The sequence below is a fragment of the Curcuma longa genome, chromosome 2, assembly GCF_044706935.1.
Source record: "Curcuma longa cultivar G26 ecotype Majalengka, Jawa Barat chromosome 2, ITB_CL_G26_1.1, whole genome shotgun sequence".
Taxonomy (NCBI): domain Eukaryota; kingdom Viridiplantae; phylum Streptophyta; class Magnoliopsida; order Zingiberales; family Zingiberaceae; genus Curcuma; species Curcuma longa.
Genome location: NC_133862.1, coordinates 12,623,550 through 12,640,679, shown reverse-complemented (window position 1 = coordinate 12,640,679; position 17,130 = coordinate 12,623,550). Strand labels below are relative to the sequence as shown.

Below are 17,130 nucleotides of genomic sequence, written 5' to 3'. Positions count from 1 at the left end.
CCTTTTTGCAGAAGAGTCCACCAATGTGTTTCTTAGTATGTCTAAGTCAAGAAAGTCAAGATCTACCCCAAATGACAGCTATATGACAGAGACAAGGCCTAATCTTGTGGTCGACTGACTCAGTTCGGCGTCCAATTCCACAGCTAGCTCGGTTTGAGACCTCGCACTCTAAACCCAAGCTCTCCTCTCCAGCTCAGTGATCGCCCAAGTTCTCCTCTCAATGATCATCCGCGCTCTTCTCTTTAGCTCAATGACTACCCGGGCACTCCTCTCATCCGCCCGAGCTCTCCCCAAGCACTCCTCTTTAGCTCAATGACTACCCGGGCACCCTCTCACCGCCCGAGCTCTCCTCTCTGGCTTAGCCCGAGCTTGCCTCTCAGTAATTGTCCAAGCTCTCCTCTTTAACTTAACTGCCCGAGCTTTTCCTCTCAGTGACCACCAAAGCTCCCCTCTCCGGCTCAGTGACCGCGTGAGCTCTCTTCTAACTTAGTGGTCAATCTCCGACTCGATTTCTTGATCAATTAACTCTGCGACCTACTCAATGTTTCACTTGGCGCCCCACTCGGTGCTCAACTGGCTCTGCCTCCGAATGAATTCATGATCTCTCAGATAAAGTATATTCCTTAGTCAACTTAGTCTCGCCGAATTGGTGCTCTCGCCCATGTAGCCCCGCTTCGTCATCACTACCTCCCTCACTCAACTTGTCGAACCGCTACTCGACTAACATGTGGGATGGTTAAGTATTCAATGATAGGTCGCCTATTCCATTAACACATTATGATATACCATGCCAAACAAAGATAACGAGACCCTTAACTACCGCAATAGGATATTCTCTTTATCATTGATGTAACATCTCCTCTCGCTTCATATATAATGACCTCACTTACAGCGGGTGCAGGTACGCAAACGAACAATCCAGACTTTCCTTTTCTAACATTTTTTCATCTTCTTCTCCACCTTTGATCGACGGAGTAACTTGAGCGTCGGAGCGACTGAGCCAAGACACTCGTTAGCTTCCGTTCTTACCCTCCCTCTCTTTGCAGTCTGACTACAGCACCACCATCTCTTACCCCCTCGTGGGTCTTGCGCGACTTCACCAGCATCAGAGCCAAGAATATCGATGACTCATCCATAGGCGATATCTCAAGCAAGAACACCATGGTTGGGTGGGCTAATCCATCAAAAATATATTATATGGCGGGGCAAGCCAACCCATCAACTAAACGAATTGAAAAATCTTCAACCCAAGATGGATTGCGGATTAGGTGAGTCAAACCATGAGTCTGTCAAAAAATTAAAAAAATATATAAAAAATTTTAAAAATTTTAAATTTGGATTACAGTTTAAATCGGTCAAGTTGAAATTTTTAAATTTGAATTGCAATTTAGACTGATCAAACTCATTGGTACATTGAGTTTTTTTACTTTAATTTTAAAGTTTTAAAAAATATATATTTTCTCAACTCGCGGGCCAACTCAATCCCACCACGGATTAACTCATGCGGGTGGCGGACTTAGACGGATCGGTCCATCTGAATTCACCTTAAAATGAGTTAATAAAATTTTAATTCAATTTATCTAAACTGTTTGACAAAGCAAGTCAATCCGATGGATTCAACTTAAATTGATGACTATAAAAATTATGCCTTTGGCAAGAGGTTATTTCGAACTTAAATTGATGACTATAAAAATTATTGTTGATGAGCTGGTAATGAGCCGGTAATGTGGCGAATTATCATTGGGTGGAAATATGCATGTTTTGAAAATTAGATTGCAGGTAGTTATAGTCTACATGCACGGCCCTAGTCATATCTACGTACGCTAAGAATTTTGATTCATTCAATTTGATTGGGGTCGTATCACATGGACGTCAATATGATTTGTATGCATGATTGTCTCATTTTAAATGTTGTTGGGTGGTTGTCAACCAACCTCGAGCTTGGTCGGTTAGCTCATTAATAAGTCGATGAGTTCATAGGATTAAATCACACGGAGCTTGCAGAGTTAGTGATTCAACGTGGTCAAGATTGGATTGCGTGGAACAGACTCAAGGAGGTAGATGCATTTGAGGGAACAAAAGCCGGACATGGGGCATACTCTAGTGTATAGAGCATTGAGTGGTTGCAAATATGAAGATATAAATTAAGGCTTGGTATGAGATGGACTCGAAAGGTGTAATAGATTAAATGACAAGAAGTGAGTAGTTGCATTGAGTGATTCAATGAAAGGGGATAAGCGTTCGAATTTCATCTTGTCATGACCAATTACAATTTCTCGTTTACCTCCACACATATGATCGTGGAGCCGACTTCCGCTATACCTTGCACATTGAGTGATTCCGAACATCTTGGACAAGTTGAATTCTATACACTCCAAAACAAAATAGACTTGGGAGGGATGGAAGATCAGATGACATGGAGTAAGATAAGAGAGCTCAATGCATTCGATAATTTTAATATTCCTTTTCCCTCCTCGCTCTCCATTTTATTATTTTAATTTCATCAATAAACTATACAATCGTTTATGGTTAATTTCCTTTCCTTAGATCGTCTTTCTTCAGCTATACTCTGTAACTCATTCTCCTTCCCCACTCCCTTCCTCTTCTTCTTCTTCTCGTAGCTCATTTTTTCTGAGGAGCAATGAGCTAGCTCTAGCTTATCGGACTCAATTTCCCCTCCGATGAATCTTTGGCCATGCGTCCTCATCGCCATGTTGCCCGGCTCCTCTCTCGGAGCCTTAGGCTGGTCTAGAGCAAACCTATCGAACTCCTCAAGCGCTTCCTCGTAGTTCTCCTCTTTCCATCAGCGGATATATCCATTTGCGGGAGGAGGAACATGCTTGCAAGAATATTTGATCCCCCTCCAGCATTTGCTCCTCCTCCTCCTCACCATTTTGAGACTGGCCCGAGTCGAGCCTGGACTTGGAGATCGTCGAAGGTGAGTGACATAGTAGAAACTATTAAATCTGTTGATTTGTGCAAGAATACTGGAAGAAATTTTCTACCACCTATTGATTCTATCGAATAATATCAGAAAATAGACAACCAAACTTGTATTTGGAGAAGAAAATGACACTATTGTAAATAGTATTAATAAAAAAAAACTATCTTAAAATCCTTAAACGTGCATTTAAATAGACCCAAAATAAAATTTTAACTTGCAAAAATCAAAAATACTCTCAAGCCCTAAAAATAAAAAATTAATATAAATAGTAAAAAATATATTCAAAGCCTCCAAAAAGCCACTAAACGATATGATAGGTCCAAAAGTGGGTTGAGTATGGATTCCACTTCATATCAAATAAAGGTCTCTGAAAAAGCTTTAATTAGGAATCGATCGTACTTCGTTTTAATACCAGAGTCAAAAGTTATGACCTCTGAAAGTTTACTCTGTTGAATCTGCATCATTCTCCCCTAGTTGGAGAAAATTTGTCTTTGAATTGCCGACTACATCATCATCAGAAGAATAACCATGGAAAGAAATCAAATGCTTGATATTGAAAACATTAGTCATGTGGAGATGACCAAGCAACTTCAAACGATACGCATTGGGGGTTTATCTTCTCAACAATCTCGATCAGACCAATCTTCTTGGCTAACAATTTGTTGTAATCCCTAGTGGAAAAATGATCTTTTAACAAAACTATCCACACGAAGTCACCAACATCAAACTCTAAATGTTGCCACTTCAAGACCACCTTGTATTTGTATTTGGAATTAGAGATGGACAGATGTTCATGTACTGTTTTATGAACCTCCTATAAGCAATTCATGAAGTCAATTGCTTTACCATGTATCGTACCCTTGTTAGGTAATGCCAATAAATCCAGTGGACCACTTGGAATGGGCTGAAACCAATACTACGATTCACGACATGGTTGTGAGCAAATTCCGCTTGACACAACTTCAGATTCCAACTCTTCACATGGTCCCCTACTAAGCAGCGTAGTAAGTTTTTAAGTGACTTATTCACAACCTCCATCTGCTCGTCTGTCTGAGGATGATACGTAATGTTGAAATTCAACTGTGTATTAACCATCTTCCATAAACTATGCCAAAAATGGCTAAGAAAATGAGTGTCTTGATCTGAAACAATGGATGTAGGCAGCCCATGAAGATGATAGATATCCTGAAAGAACAATTATGCCACTATAATAGCATCGGTAATCTTCTTGCAAGGAATAAAATAAATAATCTTAGAAAATCTATCAAAGACAACAAATATGGAATCACTACCTCGTTGGGTACGCGGCAACCCAACACAAAATCCATGCTAATATCAACTCATGGTCGAGAAGGAATAGACAATGGCATATACAGTCCTACATTAGTGGCCACCCCCTTCGAGACTTGATAAATTCTACACCTCCGCACATATTTCTCAACATCTTGTCACAATGTAGGCCAAAAGTAGAAAGTCTGAATAAAGTGTAATGTTATATCTTGATCGACATGACCCTCACCATGTAATTCCTTGAGTATCTGCAAACTGCAAACGAATACTAGAATATGGAATGCATAACTGATTAACCCTTAAATATAAACTCATCATGTAGCAAAAAATATATCTTCTTTCTAGCTCGTATGTCTTGTAGGATCACCAAAAAATAAAGATCAGTATCAAGCAAATCATGAAATGAGTCAAAACCTGACTCCTAAACCTGCATAGTAATTAAAAAGTTACTCCTATGATTCAAAGCATCTAACACCCGATTAGCAATCCTTGCTTTATGTATAACCACATAGATAAACTACTCTAAATAAGCAACCCATCTCGCATGGTGGGTGACACCTTATCTTGTTGGTGTAGGTGCTACAATGAATCATGAAATGTATACAAAATAAATTTTTTGTGAAATAAATAGTGACACCAATATCTCACTGCTTGCACAACAACATAAAACTCAACATCATAAGTGTTGTAGTTAAGTTTTGCTCCAGAAAGTTTCTCGTTGAAAAATCCCACGGGTCTGCCGCTCTAATTGAGTATTGCGCCAATAGCAACTTTAATTGGAAGCATTTGTGTGTAACTCAAAAGGTTGTGAAAAATCTAGGATTGCTAAAATCAACGTCGTTATGAGTCGTTCTTTAAACAATTGAAAAACTAACTCTACATCCTCAGTCCATTCAAACTTGTTGCCCTTCAAACAATTTGTAATAGGAGCCATGATACTGTTGAAAAAAAACAATGAAATGCTTTAAAACGATGTTAGTACATGAAAACTTCTCGCTTTTGTTAAGGCCGACGATGTAGGCCAATCCCTTACTGCTTGTACTTTAGCTTTGTCAACTTCCAAACCGCTCCCAAAATCATATATCCCAAAAATAATACCTTGGAGGTCATAAACATACACTTCTTTATAGCCACATAAATTTTTCCCTGCGCAACACACCAAAAACCTCTCTCACGTGTTGTAGATGTTGCTCTAGAGTCGCACTATATAGCAAAATATTATCAAAATAAACAACAACATACCTACTAATGAATGACTACAACCACGGATTCATCACGCACATAAAAGTATTAGGGGCATTGGATAACCCAAAAGGCATCACCTCCCTCTAATTTTAAAAGTTGTCTTTTATTCATCCCTCGACCTAATGCAAATCTGATAATACCCACTCTTCAAATCCAATTGGTGAACACAACAGATCCACTAATCTGGTCAAGTAAATCATCAAAACGAGGAATGGGACAATGGTATTTGATCGTGATTTTATTGATGACCCTGTTATCCATGCATATACGCCAAGATCCATTCTTCTTTGGTATCCAAAGAGAAGGTACAACACAAGACTCATGATTTCCCTTATATGACCTTAAATAGCAATTCTTCCACTTGTCGCAGCAATTCTTCATGCTAATGGGCTCATTCGATAATGGGATATATGCAGTAGAGAAGCTCCTGGCTCCATATCGATATGATGTTGGATATCTTGTGGAGGAGGCAATTGACTTGGTAACTCTTCAGGAAAAAGATTGCCAAACTCTGCAATCAATGAAGTTGCTAACTCCGAAACAATGTTAAATTCAGATACTTCCTTACCCATCAACATATACTCCCTTTTGCAACTTCTCGTCCAACTAAGCCATGGATAATAAAGTCGACCACCCTCACTTGTAGGTTTTAGTTATTCCACCGCTTGTCTATCAAGTAGTAACATAATTTTGACTCCCTCAAACATAAAATTATAAGTATTAGTTCGTCCATCATAATGCACCTCCCTATTATACTGTCAAGGTATGCCCAACAAAAGGTGGCAAGCATTCATAGCCACTACATCACATCAAACAACATCTTTATATTTTAGACCAACAAAAAAGAGACAAGAACCCTTCTAGACACTGATGCCTCCCCACCTTTCTTAAGCCACGCCAATTCATAAGGTCTAGGATGATGTTCTGTCTGAATATTCAATTACTGTATAGCTTCAACATACACGATATTTTCATAGCTTCCAACATCGATCGCCAAACGGCATACCTTGTCAAGGATGGTACATGTCGATTGGAAAATATTACTCTACAACTAATCATCATCCACTACAGATAGATTTGACATTAAACAGGCACGTCTAACTACTAATGTTGACCCAACATTACCTTCCAATAACACTTCATCAGCAACCTCCTCATCATCCAATAACACTTCTTCTAGCAGACTTGCAGAAGAGTACCCTCATGTGACCTGTGCTACAACTTCTTCACAATCATCATTCCTGTGCACAACTTCTTCACTAACAATGCCTTTTTTTCTAAAGCCTTCTCTTGCACTCTGACAGCCTGTGCCCAATCTCTCAATAGCCGAAATATCGTATATCGCCACTGCTTCCTTTACTAGATTGTTCGACACTTTTGTTACCAATCCCAGCAGCAGGAGCACTATTCTCTCCACTTGCAATGTACGTAGGAAATATTTGGTTATTACGTTGTGTATACTTTTCCACCAATATTGCACTTTGGTGTGTAGCAGACATAGAAACAAGGTCAAACAAATTCACAATATCTTAAATCTGATATTTCAAACCCTCCCCCCATATAGTGTGCCACCAACTGGTCTTTAATTTCTTACATTTCATTCCTGGCGATTAACTAAAAAAATTCAGTGATATATTCATTCATGGAGCGAGTGCTTTGCTTCAAGTTCTGCAACCTTTGATACAGTAATCAATGGAAATTGTATGACAAAAAGGTTGCTTGCATGTGCTTTTTTATCTTCTCTCACGTGGTAACTTTTTTCTTACCCAATCTATTTCAAGTTAATTTCAGTTGTTGCCACCGTATGCAATCGCCCCTCCCACACAATTTGGTCGCAACCAAGGGCACGCATCTGCCTTCTAACACTTCTTTAAAATCCAGAATTTTCTCTATAGAAGCTAGCCACTTCAAACTCCTTAAGTTATAGGCTGTCATGGAACTCCATAAGTTCAGTGCTCATACCTATCTCCCAACGCATGCGATCCTCCTCTACTACTGTTCTGTGTTGCCTCCGGGGAACCTCTTCTTCATAAGCATCCTCCTCTTCTTTTTCTTCTGAGTTGATCTGATAATTGTTATTGCGTCAGGTCGGACTCCTTCTATTCACGTTCTCCATCATTTCAACCATCTTCTCTGTTAGTTGATTTATCATTAACTCCATTCGTTCGTCAACTATCTCTTGAACTAGCTACTCCATGTCACGTTTGTACATTATCAACACGCGGTTGTTTCCTTAGCGGCATAATGACACAAAATCAATTTGGCTCTGATACTAATTGATGTAGCGAAACTATTGAATTTGTTAATTCGCGCACGAATACCGTAAGTAATCTTCTAAACCTATTGATCATATCAAAGAATAATAAGAAATAGGCAACCAAACTTGTGTTTGGGGAAGAAAACGACGCTTTGTACATAGTATTAATTAAAAACTATCTTAAAACCCTTAAATATGTATTTAATATACCCAAAATAAAATCCTAACTTGCAAAAGTTAAAAATACCCTCAAACTCTAAAAATAAAGATTTATTCTAAATAGTAAAAAATATGTTCAGAGTCTCTGAAAAGACAATCGAAAGTGAGCCGATACGGATTCATACAGTATTGAAGTGAGCCGATACAGATTCATACAGTATCGAATAGAGGTCTTTAAAAGAGCTTTGATTAGTAATCGATCGCGTTTCATTCTGATATCCGAGTCAAAAGTTATAATCTTCGAAAGTTTACCATGTTGAATCCGCATTAGCGAGGCAATCGGACATCGTCGATTCTTAATTTCATGAGGGGTAGATGAAATAGGATGGCGTGTCATCACAACTTGTTCAAGATCCGACTTAACCCAATTGACATGAGATTTATTTATGTTTACTTCACACCCTAACTTTCTTGATACGTGATTAAAAATTAAATCTTCTTGATAGAAACATATTTTTGTTACAATAATTATTTTATGAAGGATTTTAAATTTTATAATAATTGATGTATTTATAAAATTAAAATTAAATACGATAAATATATAAAATAACGTATTTGTACAAAAAGAAAAGACCTTCTGAAATCTAATATCTCTCTGTCTCCAAAAATTACACTTGCCCGATGATTGACGTAAATAGTAAGGGTATGGGGATACCTAAGAGGGCTTTTTGCCTTTTATGGTGCGATGGAGATGAATGAAGCAGGACCTCGGTCAGCAGCAGTCGCCGTCGTCGGCAGGCGACGGCGACTTCCCCGTTCCTCCGCCGCAGCGCCGCCTCCGTGGCTTCGCCGCCTCCGTCTCTGGCGGCGGCGGAGGCTCCGTCGCAACGAAAGGGAGGAAGGAGCGGGAGAGGGAGAAGGAGCGGACGAAGCTTCGGGAGCGACACCGGCGGGCGATCACGAGCCGGATTCTCACTGGCCTTCGCCAGTATGGGAACTTTCTCCTCCCGGCGAGAGCGGATATGAACGACGTGCTCGCTGCCCTCGCACGCGAGGCCGGGTGGATCGTCCAGCCCGATGGAACCACGTACCGACCATCCCCCGCGCCGGTCTCCTCCATCCCATCCGAGATTCCACCAGTTCAATTGGTAATCTTCTTCTTCTCCGCCTATAATCGTATCAAAGCCAGGTCCTTGTATCTTAGGAACGAGGATAGTTGTCTTTAAGCTAAAAAAACAGATTGTGGTCTCAGTCCCATTTTTGGAAAAAGTAGAGTGAAGTTTAGGAGCTTCAATTCTTTCAATCTGTTGGAAATCGGAGTTGACTGTCGACAAACGTACTTTTGCTGGACATGCTTCAATGTTGAATTGTGTTCTTAATTCTCGTTGCCAAAGGCTTATTCAGGGTTTCTTTTATAATAAATAAACCAGGAGTAGATTCTCTAGCATTATCTCTCAAAACTGGCCACCTTTTAGTTTCAGATCTCTGATGCAATGCCACATTGAACAGGGATTAGGGTAGTAAAATGGAGATCTTGGTGTAAGCAACCTTTGCTAAGACCCTTGCTCTTCCACTGCTGTTAACAATGAGAAATGAAAGAATTGTAGTTCGTATATTTTTGTCATGATGTTATCTTGGATTCTTAAGTTTAGCCAGGCAAAGCTTTATTTGTGTCTATGAGTTAACTCCTATACAACTGTAGCAATTAACTTAATTCCTCATCCATCTTTTCACAACATTTGTTAAAAATGAGTCAATTTTGCAAGGCGTGATCATAAGCTTTTAATCACTAGCATACAACCATTCACCTTATCTTATATATTTACAACCACCACTGCAGACACCAACTCCAATTAGATCCAGTGAAAGTCCTTTATCTCCCACTTCCCTGAAGAATTACTCTGTTAAAGCATCATTAGACACTCAGGCTGCTCTTCTTAGGATTGATGAGACATTATCGCCGGCATCCTTCGGTTCTGTTGTTGTTGCAGAAAGAAACATAAAGAATGATAAATGTGCTAGTACAAGCCCTGTTAACTCACCTGAGAGTTTTGAACCTGACCAGGTATGTTGATTTCTAATTTCTCATTGGCTATTCATATTGTGAAATTGGCAACGTTTGTTTATTGAGATTATATATATAGCTAAATTGTTAAATCAGCAATTGCATGAAATCCATGCAAATTCAAATGAATTTATTTTTTTCTACAAGCTGCAAAGGAGACTAATTACTTAAAGTTATAATCTATCTATGTAGTAAAGAGTTGCTAATTGGCAATTGCTTGAAATCTATGCAAATTTGAATGCTTTTTTTTACAAAGAATAGTCCTTGAGCCAAAGGACATTTAATACTTGACTATACAATTCCTGATAATGGGCATTGCATGGATGCATAAATAACACATCAGTTTGGGTTTGTGTAGTTATTGATCAATTTGCCAATTGTTACATCCTTGCTACTCCTACCTATATCTGTATATAGCTAATTTGTTGAAAATTGGTAATTGCATGAAATCTATGCAAATTAAGATAAATTTCTTTTATTATTTTTCCTAATCTACAAAGGAGATTATTTAAATTAAAAGGTTATAATTTCAGATTTTGTTCCTTGTGTGGATGCATAATTGACACATAAATTTCCTGCTTGTTACATTGTTGATAATAGGATTGACCTTTGCAAGTCAAGATAGTCACTGTTTTATTTTAGCAGCATGGTACAATACAAATTACAGAAATGGTAGAAGAATATCTAAAGTAGATTCCTTGAGAATAGCACCCAATATAAAACTAAATAGCATCAAATTGAGACAACTATCCTGCCATATATTACTTTTTTTAACAATCCACAAGATATATAGCATTCTTAAAAATTTATTTATTCTCTGATGACATACTTATACTGCTCTTGTTTTGATTCAGAATTGATGGGTCAAGCTTATTATGTGTCTATCCTGGCATCAGCCACCTGTGTCTGATGATTATTCAGTGCTTTGTGCCTAATTTAGCCATTCTGCTTTAAACTTTGTTCTACGTTATCAATATTCTTCATTGCAATTTTTTACAGGTGAATCGAGAACATGCACATGATAATGCTGAATGTGCTGGAACTTCTTATGTGCCTATTTATGCTGTGCTCTCAGTAAGTTAAAATAATTTATAATTGCTTACAGTTTTCTCTTGAATGAAATATCATGCAATGTTGACTTGCTAATAATTCTTTTTCTTTTTTTAACACTGTCTTGGAGTGCTACAAACTCTTTCTTTTCAAAAGTTAATAGCAACAAAATCCAGTGCAAAACTCTGTTGAGTGCTCGATTTATTAGCTATTAAAAATAAACCAGTTGAGGTAGATGTTAATTTGTTGAGTAGAGGTTCTAGTGGCTACTGACATTTATTTATCTCTTACATTTTGGCTGCAATGCTCTAATCTTTCTTTTCCCTTGATCTAAATTTGCAGCATTATCATAAAGCATGAAAATTTAAGGGAACTAAACAGAGAAATGCTTGACCTGGATAGAAATTTAACTCCTCATTATTCTCAATTTCTTCATTTTGGATTTAGTAATAAGATTAACTTGCAAAAAGGGATCGAAAGTATAAGAAATGGTTTTTAATTAATTATTTGACTTGACAACTTACTACAATTGAATCCATACACCAAGAATTTCATTATCTTGGTCTTTATTAAAATGTCAAGGACTAATGACATGCATACAGAAATCATAATGAAAATCATAATGGCAACCATATCTGTCAATACTACTGGGACCAAATTGCCTAGCTAAAAGTTCCAGCAACTGAGTATGAGCTTAACAAAAATTGAATAAGAGCATCACCTGTGCCTTCTATAAACATACCATAAATGCTTTGCTTTATACTCTTTCAGGTGAAGAAAAAATATGCTGTTGCTCAAAATAGAGTTACACTTGCATTTATAAAATACGTTGATCATTTGAGTTGGAAACTATTAATAACAAACCCAATCACAAGTACATAGGGATCCTGTCTTGTGCATTCTACTGAGGAATTAATATACAACCTTTTCGTCTGGATTTAGCTAAAATTGTGGCCTCTCTTTCTTTCTACAATTGCTTAGTTTCAAGTACTTCCCTTGATGTAGGTGTCGCTTTCTGGATTCAATTTGAAATTATTTTTTTCCTTTCCCCCTGTTTTAGAGTGGCATGATGAACACTTATTGTCAACTGGTCAATCCAGTAGCTGTGCGACAAGAATTAAGGCATCTGGAGTCAATATATGTAGATGGGGTGATTGTACATTGTTGGTGGGGAGTGGTGGAAGGATGGAATCCAGGCAAGTATGATTGGTCTGGTTACAGGGATCTCTTTAATATTATTCGAGAGTTCAAACTGAAGCTTCAGGTAAGAGCTCTGAGATGCATGTAGAAAAAGTTCCACTCCGGTGCTTGCTTCTTGCAGTCTTTTAGATATTCTTAGAGACTTAAGGATCTGATCACCTTTTTGGTTCTAAAAATCTGTGAAGGTGGTAATGGCATTTCATGAATCTGGAGGGAACAGTTCTGGTGATATTTCAATCTCCCTGCCCAAGTGGGTCCTGGAGATTGGAAAAGATAATCAAGATATTTTTTTCACAGATCGTGAAGGTAGGAGAAGCACTGAATGTCTTTCCTGGGGAATAGATAAAGCACGTGTGCTGAGAGGAAGAACTGGGGTTGAGGTATGCTGACATTAGCATTTTATAAATTTTTTCATTAAACAATTCTTTTGTTGTATAATTTGGAAATTCCAAAAATAGGAAAAACTTTTCACTGAAGTTCCTTTCCAAACCCTACTTTTTTCCTTTGAAACCTGAAGTGTCATATCTGTCATCTTTTTTTGTCATTATACTATTCACCATTCATGTTTGACATAAAGTTGATCATGTTTTATTATTTATGCCTTCAGGTCTGTTATGATTTTATGAGAAGTTTTCGAACAGAATTCAGTGACTTGATTGAGAATAGATTTATTTCTGCTATTGAAATTGGACTTGGTGCTTCAGGAGAATTGAAATACCCTTCATTTCCAGAAAGAATGGGTTGGAGATATCCTGGCATCGGTGAGTTTCAGGTATCTTTTCTTGGTTTGTCAACAGCTTAAGTTCATGCTTAATATGTCTAGGTAATTATATTAAGAAACACATAAATTCCGTCCTATTTTTACAATTACTACAAATTAATAACTCAACTTACTGCTTGATAGAAGATAGTGCATAAGGGGATTGAGAATTGCCTTGAAAAAGTTTTATACAAATGCTTTCACTTTTTGAAAGACCAGTAAAGTTGTATCCCGTTTAGTAGAAAAGAAAATGCTAAATGCAAAATCCAAGATTTTTGTAGCTGGATTTTATAGTCAGAAGTGACTAAGCAGTGTTTCTATTGGATTTTGATCAGAGCACTTACACTGCTACAAATGTGTACTAAGCAAAAGTAGAGGCACGAGGATAAAAAGATTGTAGTTTTTGATTCCACTATTAACTGAGTTCCATCCCATTTGCATTGCCTTTCTTCTTCTGTCTAATTCCCCCTATCTCATTAAGTGGTCTGTTCTTCATTTTGAGAATTTTTTCCCCTTCATCAGGTGTCTTATAATATTGAAATCAAGCTGTTACAGTTCTTTATTCTTGTGAGTCAAGATACAGAGACTCTATTATGTGTGATTTTCAAATAAATTTGTTGATCTCCATCCTGTACAGTGCTACGACAAATATATGCAGAAGAATCTTCGACTTGCAGCAAAAGCACGTGGACACTTGTTTTGGGCAAGAGGACCTGATAATGCTGGGTATTACAATTCAAAGCCAGATGAAACTAGATTCTTCTGTGATAAGGGAGACTACGACAGCTACTATGGACGGTTTTTTCTTCATTGGTATGCACAAACACTAATAGACCATGCAGATCAGATATTATCCCTTACAAACCTAGCATTTGAAGGAATAGAAATTGTCGTTAAGGTATTTGCCACTTAAACTTGAAAGCCAACTGTTTGACATTTCTGTAATTCTGATGCCATTTGATTTTTTTTTTTAATCTCTTTAGAATTAGACTTTGTTACACTTAGCTATCTGCATAATAACTTATCCTGCTAAACTTTAGTATTAATTCTCAAATTACATTCTACAATTTTCTTTTAGAGCTGCCTGTTAAATTATTGAATGCCTATAAAGTTGTGCAGAATACTCCATGCTTCCACACATGGTTAAAAAATTTGAAGCTATGTAGAGTTAAAGAATTATGATCAATTACCCGGAACCATCTCTCAAGTAGCACTTTATATTCTCCATTCTGTAGATTCCTGCAATTTACTGGTGGTATCGGACAAGTAGTCATGCTGCTGAACTCACAGCTGGGTTCCACAATCCTACAAATCAAGATGGCTACGCCACAGTTTTTGACATGCTTAAAAAACACTCAGTAACTATGAAATTTACATATTCCCGACCGCAGGCTTGTGTTCAGATAAATGAAGGAGCATTTGCTGATCCTGAAGCATTAAGCTGGCAGGTCCATGAGATTGTTAAAATCATGTACTCAGCGCTTTTGGTTTTTGCATGATAAATCCATGCATGCTGACACATGAAACTTTTCTTCAGGTTCTGAATGCAGCCTGGGAAAGAGGATTAAAAGTAGCTGCTCAAAGTACCCTTCCTTGCCATGCCGGAGATACATACATGAAAATCCTACAGATTGCTAAGCCAAAAAATGATCCTGACTGTCACCATCTCTCATTCTTTGCCTATAATCAACAGTTTCCAGCTATAGAGATGCAGAGAGAGATGATATCGGATCTTTGCAGTTTCATCAAGAGCATGCATGGTAAGTAGGAAATTGTGGGCATGTCTTTGCCAGTTGGAGAGGATATCAATAGGTTCGTGTCTGCAGGAATGACTACCATGCAATGTCTAATTCTTCATGCATCCTTTTTATGTATCCCTTTAAGTTGGGAAATGATCACCATGCATTTTTACTGAACAAATTGAGTTACGAAATGACATCCACATTCTTTCTTCTTGATCATCATTTGCAGGAGAGGCCCACGATGACGTCAAAGGTTGAGTTAGTGTTCTCATATTCACAGATATCCTCAAACAAATGCAGCCAAGGGGCAATGAAATGTCGCAGTGAAATGCCAACGACGCCATTATTTATTAACACCTTCCTCAGCCTGGGCTGTGTATTACTTGGTTACCTTAAAGGTGCTCTGAGCTTGACCTTTAAGTTAAATCATACAACGTTCTTGTGGTGAATGCAAGCTGGATTTTCTGGTAAAATTTTCAGATTTTCTTGTTCAATATTGCCCCATAGAATCTTATGGTGAATGCAAGTAGATATATAGAATGTCAGCATGCAAATTTAGGTACTTTTTTCCGCAGCATATAGACTGTCGAGATCCAAAGTTTTGTTCACATTTCATGACCAATCAAATGAAATGTCGAGTATGTCGTGGGAAGAAGAAACGAATGCCCACAATTGTAGTTTTGCCAATGGAACCTATTTATCTCTAGATTTAACGTAAGTTTCTTTTAAGGTGAAATATATTACGAGAAAACTGCTATGTCATGTTGGTAACTTGAATCAAGTTCTTAACAGCAGACCATTGGCATGGTTAGTGTGCTCGAGTCAAGCATGGCCCATGAGATTTGCAATGTCATGTTTGTGGATCGAAGGAAATCCAAGTGTTACACTACAACTCTTCATGTCTGCAAGTCACAAATGAACATGAGAATCACGAACCTTAACGTTTCTGAACGGCATGAAAGTTCACAGCCAGATGAATGAAAATGGGATTTGTTTGAGAAGGCAAGCATAATGCACCTGATCCTCGGCTTCTTTCCATCCTTTGATACATCATCTTTGTTGCTGCGTGTAATTTAGGAGGAAAAAAGGTAGAACATTTTAAAACTCTCCTCTTTTTTTTTGGCTTCCTACATTTGTTTGTGATTTTTTAAGAAAAAATTGTTGATTCAATTAGTTGTTGGTTAGAAAAATTGTTGATTTTGATGTTTCAATACTCTGTAGACAAATAATCCTTGCTCTAACTCAACCAATTAACCACTTGTATTATGTTCCAATCACTTAAACTTGTCGAACAAAGACACATGGAATTAATTCTTTGATCCCCACTTTAGTTTGTTTTGTTTGAACAATTATGCACAAGGAGACACAGAATTAATACTTTGATACCTACACAATGCATCATTGACCTTGGAAAGATGCAAAGTCTTTGAACACCATACACTGCCAAATCAAAAGAAAGCAAATGAAGGGATACTTTCATTTCCTTTCATTTTTGTTTTGAAAAAAGCAATGATAATCACTAATTAGGTAGAACAAGTCTAAGTGGACGTGACTATCACAAAAAAATAAAATGTTGTCACTCACTTGAAGGGCCACAAAAGTGGCCATCCCTTTCAATGTCTTGCAGTGTTCCTTTCTTTCAATCAAATTAAATAAATCAGCTGTTATGGCAAAGTGAAAGGTGATTTTGTTCATCCTAAGTGGTTCAATATCGTCGATCTTACCGTAAGATACAGATAGATAAATCAGATATACAGAAGCCGCCAAGAGAAAAGATATTTCACAACTGTCAATTTTGCGAATCAAATCTATGCTAAAAAAATAAATCTAGCTTTTGAAAATCAAGTGCACTAAGTCTAAGATTATATGGAAACTAATGAGGAGACAATGCTAGTATAAAAAAATATCAAAATAATATTTTATTATATTTTTCATCTTGAAAATATCTTTACACAAAATTATTTCAATTTAATTAAATTTATTACACATAAAATCTTATTATTTTGAAATATGTTTTCTAACTTAATTAGAATTATTATATGTCATCAATATAGTGATTTTTATAATTATTTAATAAACACATTGTAAAAAAAAGTTATGGTGGTGGATCATGTCAACATTAGTGGGGCTTAATCAACCACATTATATAAATATTCAATCGTAGTCACTTCCCCATTTGATATTTCAAGCTGAATGATGTCCCAATTTGACTTGGAATGGAATTCGAGGATTAAATATGGCCTACAAGGAAAGCTTATTTTGATTATATTCGAGAGGAATAAAATAATTATAATATATTATCATTACTTTTTTATTAATTACCTGCTTATATGATTAGCTCCATTAACCTTTTATTTGCTCAACATTAATTATTGCCATTTGATCTTATTTTTAAATGTTTAGTATCTTTCCTTAATT

At 37.1% G+C, this 17,130-nt stretch overlaps 1 protein-coding gene across 3 annotated transcripts; it reads left to right on the top strand.

Annotated features, from left to right (window-relative positions):
• The first annotated feature begins 8,650 nt into the window (after window positions 1-8,650).
• LOC141821103 (beta-amylase 8) lies at window positions 8,651-15,755 on the top strand. 3 transcript variants are annotated; one of them, XR_012601195.1, is made up of 11 exons: window positions 8,651-9,043; window positions 9,736-9,960; window positions 10,960-11,034; window positions 12,071-12,274; window positions 12,396-12,590; window positions 12,818-12,982; window positions 13,608-13,868; window positions 14,206-14,418; window positions 14,508-14,730; window positions 14,942-15,179; window positions 15,508-15,755. XR_012601195.1 is itself a non-coding variant. In XM_074708474.1 (10 exons), exons 1-10 carry the CDS (start codon window positions 8,651-8,653, stop codon window positions 14,968-14,970), a joined length of 1,983 nt encoding a protein of 660 aa, XP_074564575.1. In that variant the 3' UTR covers window positions 14,971-15,262. The 3 variants fall into 3 exon arrangements, 1 of the variants encoding a protein (XP_074564575.1); XR_012601194.1 differs by lacking the exon at window positions 15,508-15,755 and adding an exon at window positions 15,288-15,489; XM_074708474.1 differs by lacking the exon at window positions 15,508-15,755 and having other exon boundaries at window positions 14,942-15,262.
• The last annotated feature ends 1,375 nt before the right edge of the window (window positions 15,756-17,130 follow it).

Coding starts and splice junctions, on each gene's coding strand:
- LOC141821103 (XM_074708474.1), top strand. CDS start 8,651: ATGAAGCAGGACCTCGGTCAGCAGCAGTCGCCGTCGTCGGCAGGCGAC. Junction 9,961..10,959: donor AGAGTTTTGAACCTGACCAG/GTATGTTGATTT, acceptor AATTTTTTACAG/GTGAATCGAGAACATGCACA. Junction 12,275..12,395: donor AGTTCAAACTGAAGCTTCAG/GTAAGAGCTCTG, acceptor AAATCTGTGAAG/GTGGTAATGGCATTTCATGA.